Raw genomic sequence first — 7470 nt, 5'->3', positions numbered from 1 at the left:
CATATATATGTACAGGTTTGGCGTGTCCCTTTGTATCACGCCTTGAGGCTCACGGCTTGGAAGTTACCAGATTTATTCTGTTTGTGTTTATCTCTCTTATCTCCTAAATCCCTCCTGTAATATCTATTGATGGTTAGCCTCGACGCTGCCATCTCCTGTACCGATCCCCTCAATCAATATATAAACCGCGGGTCTCCATGTATGGAGATTGAGACGCTTACCCATAGGTTTCTACATGGTATACAGAGCTAGTCCCTTCCATCACATCTAGCGCCATCAACCTTCACCCACCATGTCTGTCTTCCACCTCTGCCATCTCCTCTGGCCTCAACAACAATAAATCTGAACCTCTTACCCGCACCAACTATATCCTATGGCGCGCCCAAGCCAGATCACAGATCATGGGCGCCGGCCTATACGGTTACCTCGATCAAACCATCCAAGAACCTTCCAAAACAATCACCACCAAGACCACCGATGGCAAGGACCAGGTTGTTGTGAACCCTGACTATGCCCCCTGGTTAATCCAGGACCAACAGATCGTAGCATATCTTCTCAGGAATCTTTCCAAAGAGGTTCTCGTCCAGTTCGCGTCGCTTGAGCGATCACATGCGATTTGGAGCGCCCTAGGGAACATGTTCTCTGCTGTCTCCCTCTCTCGCGCCAACAACATCCGAGCCGCTCTCACCAACGCACAGAAGGGGTCTCAATCCGCCTCAGCGTACTTCGGCCACATGCGCTCGCTCTCTGATGAACTCGCGGTGGCGGGCAAACCCATCGGAGAGCCATAGCTCATCTCCTTCATCATTGCGGGCCTCGACATGGAATATCAGCCGATTGTCTCTACGCTGGACGTCCGCACCGAGCCAATCACCGTCGACATCCTCTTCTCCATGGTGGCGAACTTCGACCAGCGGGTCGAGATGTTCCACGGCAACGGCGGCGGCGCCTTCAAGTCGTCGGCAAACATTGCTTCTCACGGCCGAGGCAACAAGGGCAACTACCGCAACCAGAAGGGCAACAGCGATGGCTCCCGTGGCGGCGGTGGCTACAGTGGCGACGGGGGCTACGGTGGCACCAGCCACGACAATGGAGGCGGTGGCTACAATGGTGGTGGCGGCTACAACAGTGGTGGCGGCTACCACCAGAACAACAACCAAGGCGGCGGCTGGGGCTATCATGGTGGTGGTGGCGGCTACCATCACCGGAGCCCCCCAAACGGCAACAACAACACTCGCCCCCCCCCCCCCTAGCAACAACAACAGGGGGCGCAACTTCCAAGGCTATGAGGACTACGAGGGTAAATGTCAAATTTGCAAGAAAACAAATCACATAGCTAAGGATTGTAATTGGCGTTATGCCAAGGATGGTGCCCAAAAGAAAAAAATTGCAGCTGCAGCCAACACGTCATATGGTGTCGATACCAACTGGTACATGGACACAGGTGCCACCAATCACATCACTGGCGAACTGGAGAAGCTGATAATGCACGAGCAATATCGTGGCCAAGATCAATTCTACACCGCAGCAAATGGTGCAGGTATGGAGATTAGTCATATTGGTCAAGCTGTTATCAAAACCCCACATAAAAACCTTGAGATCAATGAAATCTTGCATGTCCCTAATGCATCCAAAACCATGTTATCTGTTCATCGCATTGCCCTTGACAATAATGTTTTTCTAGAATTTCACCCGTTCTTCTTTTTGATCAAGGATCAGGTCACGAAGAGGGTTCTTCATAGGGGCGTCTGTGTGCAAGGGCTTGATGCATTGCTTCCCAAGTATTGCCAGTTCAATAAACAAGTCTATGGTGCCATCAAGCTCTCTGCTGAAAGGTGGCACAGTCGCTTAGGTCACCCATCTTTTTCTACTGTTCATCAAATTCTTAGTAGAAATAAACTCCCAGTTGTTGGTGAGAGAAACTCATAAACTATTTGTGATTCATGTTAGAAGGCAAAAAGCCATCAATTGCCATATCCCGTTTCCACTAGTGTGTCAACCAAGCCCTTGCAACTTATTTTTTCTGATGTTTGGGGTCCAGCACCCACTTCTGTTGGTAGGCACACTTACTATGTGAGCTTTGTCGACGATTATAGCAAGTATACCTGGATCTATCTCCTAAAGAAACGATCCGACGTGTTCCAAGTGTTTCATAACTTTCAAGCTCTCGTGGAGCGTAAATTCGATAGTAAATCATAGCCATGCAGTTGGACTGGGGTGGTGAGTATGAAAAATTGAACTCTTTCTTCCAAAAGATTGGTATCTCTCACCATATTTCATGTCCACATGGTCATCAGCAGAACGGGTCTGCTGAGCATAAGCACCGTCACATCGTTGAAGTAGGCCTCGCCCTCCTAGCTTCAGCTTCCATGCCACTCAAGTTTTGGGATGAAGCGTTTCTCGCTGCCATACATCTCATTAACATGTGGCCAAGTCATGTTATTTCCAATGAAACTCCTACTGAACGCCTCTTGCATGTTACACCAGATTACACCACTCTTCGTGTCTTTGGTTGTGCCTGTTGGCCCAACCTTCGTCCCTATAATACTCGTAAGCTTATGTTTCGATCCAAAGAGTGCGTCTTTCTTGGGTATAGTGCTCAACACAAGGGTGTTAAATGCCTTGATGTTGCAACCGGCCGTGTCTACATTTCTCGCGATGTCGTATTTGATGAAACGAAGTTTCCATTTGCCAATCTTCATCCCAATTCCGGTGCTCTTCTTAAGAAAGAAATCCTTCTCCTTCCATCCAGCCTTCGTGTGGGTAATGATAATTGTGATGACCATGTATTGACTAATACTCCTAATCCTTTGCCTGAGTTTGATACAGAAAAAAACTGCAGTTCCAATGGTGCAGAAATCAGCCAAAACGGTGCTCCAGATGATGCAGCAGCGAACGCAGGAAATCTGGTGCAATCTCCTTCGGGATCCGTGCGCCCACCTGCGTCAGACTTGACAGCATCTGCCTCGGGATCCTCCTCGTGCCAGGCGGATCGCCTCATCCCTCCGCACCAACCCGACCTCGCCACGTCGTCATGCGCTGCAGCATCGGACCTCGTGGGCTCGGCGCACCAATTAGCGGCCCGGGCTCTGTCGCCTACGCACTATGCGCCCACCCCACGGGTCTTCACCAGGCGGGCCCCGCGCTCCGCCACGGTCGCGCCAGGCGGGCTCGACGCGCGCCCCGAACTGGATGAAGCTGCCTCACCCGGATCCTCTCTGGCGGTTCCCTTCACTTCTGCGCCTGCGCCCACCACAGACGATCCCGGCAGCCCTGACGTTCCTGCCGCCTTGGGATCGGCTGGATCTGCTGGCACGATCCCTGCCACTCTTGACGGATCTTCTACGCCTGATCCTGAGCCGTCCGCCATGCCTCGCACCCGCCTTCGTACAGGCACACTTGCACCTGTTAATTATAAAACCAAATATGGTTTAATTGCTTCTGATGTTGTTATAGGGGAACCACGCACTGTTTCTCAGGCTCTTGTTGATCCAAAGTGGAAACTTTCCATGCGTGAGGAGTTTGGAGCACTTCAGAAAAATCGTACTTGGCATCTGGTTCCTTTCCGTCCAGGTACAAATCTGATTGATTGTAAGTGGGTTTTTCGCATCAAGCGACGGTCAGATGGTTACATAGATCGCTACAAAGCTCGTCTCATTGCCAAAGGATTCAAGGAAAGGTACGGCCTTGACTATGAGGACACATTTAGTCCCGTTGTTAAAGCCGCCACCATTCGTCTTGTTTTATCCATAGTTGTCTCTCGAGGTTGGTGCCTTCGTCAGCTAGATGTACAAAACGCGTTCCTGCATGGTGTTCTAGAAGAGGAAGTTTACATGAAGCAACCTCCTGGGTTTGTTGATCCTGATAAACCATTTCATATCTGTAAACTGGATAAATCGCTCTATGGACTGAAGCAAGCTCCAAGGGCATGGTATTCTCGTCTCAGCTCCAAACTGCACACCCTTGGATTTGTTCCCTCCAAGTCTGACACTTCATTATTTATTTACAACAAATCCAACACTGTTATCTTCGTGCTTATTTATGTTGATGACATCATTATCACTAGTTCATCTAATAAAGCAGTAACAGCTCTCCTGAAAGACTTGCAGTCAGATTTTGCTCTCAAAGATCTCGGCGACCTTCACTTCTTCCTTGGCATTGAGGTCAAGAGGAATCAGGAAGGTGGCCTCCATCTTTCTCAAGAAAAGTATGCCAGTGATCTTCTGAGCAAGGCAGGGTTGCAGGGCTGTAAACCATCACCAACACCACTCTCTAGTTCAGAACAGTTGTCTCTTGCAGAGAGTGTTCCTTTGAGTCCAGAGGATGGCACCAAATACAGGAGTTTGGTAGGAGCACTTCAGTACTTGACACTCACCAGGCCTGACATTTCTTTTGCAGTGAATAAAGTATGTCAATTCCTTCATGCACCTACTTCTACTCATTGGACTGCAGCCAAACGTATACTCAGATATGTGAAGAACACATTGAGTGTTGGGTTAACCTTCACCAAGTCAAACTCCACTCTGATTAGTGCTTTCTCTGACTCTGATTGGGCAGGCTGTCTGGATGACAGGAGGTCTACAAGTGGATTTGCAGTCTTCTTTGGGCCCAACTTAATTTCTTGGTGTGCAAAGAAACATGCCACTGTATCAAGGTCAAGTACTGAGGCAGAATATAAAGCACTGGCAAATTCTACAGCTGAAATAATATGGGTTAAAGATCTGCTTAGAGAACTTGGCATATGTTATACACAAACTCCATGTCTCTGGTGTGATAATATTGGTGCAACATATCTTTCTACTAACCCTGTCTTTCATGCAAGAACCAAACATATTGAGATTGACTATCATTTTGTGAGAGAGAGGGTTGCTAGCAAGGAATTGGAAATTCGGTTCATTCCCTCAAAGGATCAAGTTGCGGATGGTTTCACAAAAGCTTTGCCCACAAGATCATTTGAAGAATTTAAGCGTAATCTTAACTTGAGAAGTTCAGACTAAGGGAGGATGTTAAACATATATATGTACAGGTTTGGCGTGTCCCTTTGTATCACGCCTTGAGGCTCACGGCTTGGTAGTTAGGAGATTTATTCTGTTTGTGTTTATCTCTCTTATCTCCTAAATCCCTCATGTAATATCTCTTGATGGTTAGCCTCGACACTGCCATCTCCTGTACCGACCCCCTCAATCAATATATAAACCGCGGGTCTCCATGTATGGAGATTGAGACGCTTACCCGTAGGTTTCTACAATGAGCACTGCAACAAGCCGTACTTAGATGATAACTAGCTCATCATGGGATATTGTGTTGGTGTGTGAAGTAAGAATGTTCATGAAGTCAACACATCATATGAGCATTGGCTAATTTTTCCTCGCATCTTGTGCGTTTGGGTTGTAAATCTTAGGAAGGAAAACCATAGTATTTAAAATCATCATATCCGTGTAGAAGATGCAAAAGTCATAAGTAAGTGTGATTTTAAGACACAAAAAATAGGAGTGAATAGCAGAAAACCAACACATTGACAGTTGACGCCTAGGTTTGCAGAAAACACCGGTTTGCGAATAGGTCTGTCTTCTTTTATTTATGAGATGATCTCTTAGCACAATTTGTCAACATGTTTTAAGAAATAACTAGCTATTGAATATAAGATTGCCTTCTCAACCATTGTACATGCCCTTAGACTAGTCTTTTTTCCAAAAACCACGCCCATTCCCTAAAATGTGGCGGGATTGCCCCTTCCCTCCTTCATCCCCTTCCTGCGATGTGATCCACCATTGCCATGGCCGTAGACCTCGCTGTCACACGCACGGCTGCCTCGACATCATGGTCAATGTCGGTGTCAAAACCGGCAGATCTCGGGTAGGGGGTCCCGAACTGTGCGTCTAGGCCGGATGGTAACAGGAGGCAAGGGACACGAAGTTTTACCTAGGTTCGGGCCCTCTTGATGGAGGTAAAACCCTACGTCCTGCTTGATTAATATTGATGATATGGGTAGTACAAGAGTACATCTACCACGAGATCGGAGAGGCTAAACCCTAGAAGCTAGCCTATGGTATGATTGTTGTTGTGTATGTTGTCCCACGGACTAAAACCCTCCGGTTTATATAGACACCGGAGAGGGTTAGGGTTACACAAAGTCGGTTACAATGGTAGGAGATCTGCATATCCGTATCGCCAAGCTTGCCTTCCACGCCAAGGAAAGTCCCTTCCGGACACGGGACGAAGTCTTCAATCTTGTATCTTCATAGTCCAGGAGTCCGGCTGAAGGTATAGTCCGGCCATCCGGACACCCCCTAATCCAGGACTCCCTCAGTAGCCCCTCAACCAGGCTTCAATGATGACGAGTCTGGCGCGCAGATTGTCTTCGGCATTGCAAGGAGGGTTCCTCCTCCAAGTACTTCATAGAAGATTTTGAACACAAAGATAGTGTCCGGCTCTGCAAAATAAGTTTCCACATATTGCCATAGAGAGAATAACATTTACACAAATCTAATCTGCTGACGTATTCCGTAGTGTGACACACCACGACCAAGCCTTTATCCGAGTCTTTTCATTATCCCACCTCAGCGCGTCACGCGAGGCAGTTTCCTTGGCACGTCTTGTGAAAGCAGAGATCGTGTCCCCTTATTCCGGGATTCTCATCAATACGGGCGTGGGTAACCCAACCGCGCCATTGATTACGGCGCTTGGAGATAAGCGAGTTTTACTAGGCTGGTGGGGACACGTAGTTGCGTCCACCCATATAAGGGGATAAGGATCCACCTTTTCACCTACGCCTTCTTCCTCCCTTGCTTATCCACTCTCTCGCACTCGAGCTCCAGCGCCCAAGTCCGCACTCCCCACCTCAACCTTCTCCAGCCATGTCCGGAGCGGGAGGCAGGTGGATGGTCTCCTCCGTCATGGAGGGACACATCAAAAAACTGAGGAAGGCCGGATACTTGTCTAACGACATTGCGTACCGGCTTCCCGAAAAGGGGCAGCTCATACCCACCCCTGGGCCCCATGAGAGGGTGGTGTTCCTCCCCCATTTCCTCCTCGGACTGGGCTTCCCTCTTCACCCATTTGTCCGGGGGCTCATGTTCTACTATGGCCTGGATTTCCACGATCTGGCCCCGAACTTTGTCCTCAACATCTCGGCGTTTATCATCGTGTGCGAGGGTTTCCTCTGCATCCGCACCCATTTCGACCTATGGCTCAAGACTTTCAATGTCAAGCCGAAGGTGGTGCGCGGCAACCAGGCGGAGTGTGGAGGCGCCATGGTGGGCAAGATGGCCAACGTCTTATGGCTCGAGGGCTCCTTTGTGGAGACCCTAAAGGGGTGGCAATCGGGGTGGTTTTACATCACCGAGCCGCGCGACTCCGAATGGGTCGCAGCCCCCGAGTTTCGATCCGGACCCCCTACGCGGCTCACCACCTGGAAGGAGACGGGCCTGTCGTGGGGTAAAAAAAGAGAGCTGGCCAGACTCCAAACAT

General features: G+C 49.0%; 1 protein-coding gene across 1 annotated transcript; it reads left to right on the top strand.

The window, feature by feature from the left end:
- Positions 1-232: 232 nt before the first annotated feature.
- LOC147972606 (uncharacterized) lies at positions 233-1253 on the top strand. The gene has a single exon (XM_087524405.1). The coding sequence runs from the start codon at positions 822-824 to the stop codon at positions 1251-1253; it is 432 nt and encodes a 143-aa protein (XP_087380531.1). The 5' UTR covers positions 233-821.
- Positions 1254-7470: the final 6217 nt, after the last annotated feature.

Source organism: Triticum urartu, chromosome 5A (genome assembly GCF_056163025.1).
Source record: "Triticum urartu cultivar PI428250 chromosome 5A, HENAU_Tu73, whole genome shotgun sequence".
Classification (NCBI taxonomy): domain Eukaryota; kingdom Viridiplantae; phylum Streptophyta; class Magnoliopsida; order Poales; family Poaceae; genus Triticum; species Triticum urartu.
Note: the sequence above shows the minus strand (reverse complement) of the source record. Positions and strands in the feature narration are given on the sequence as shown.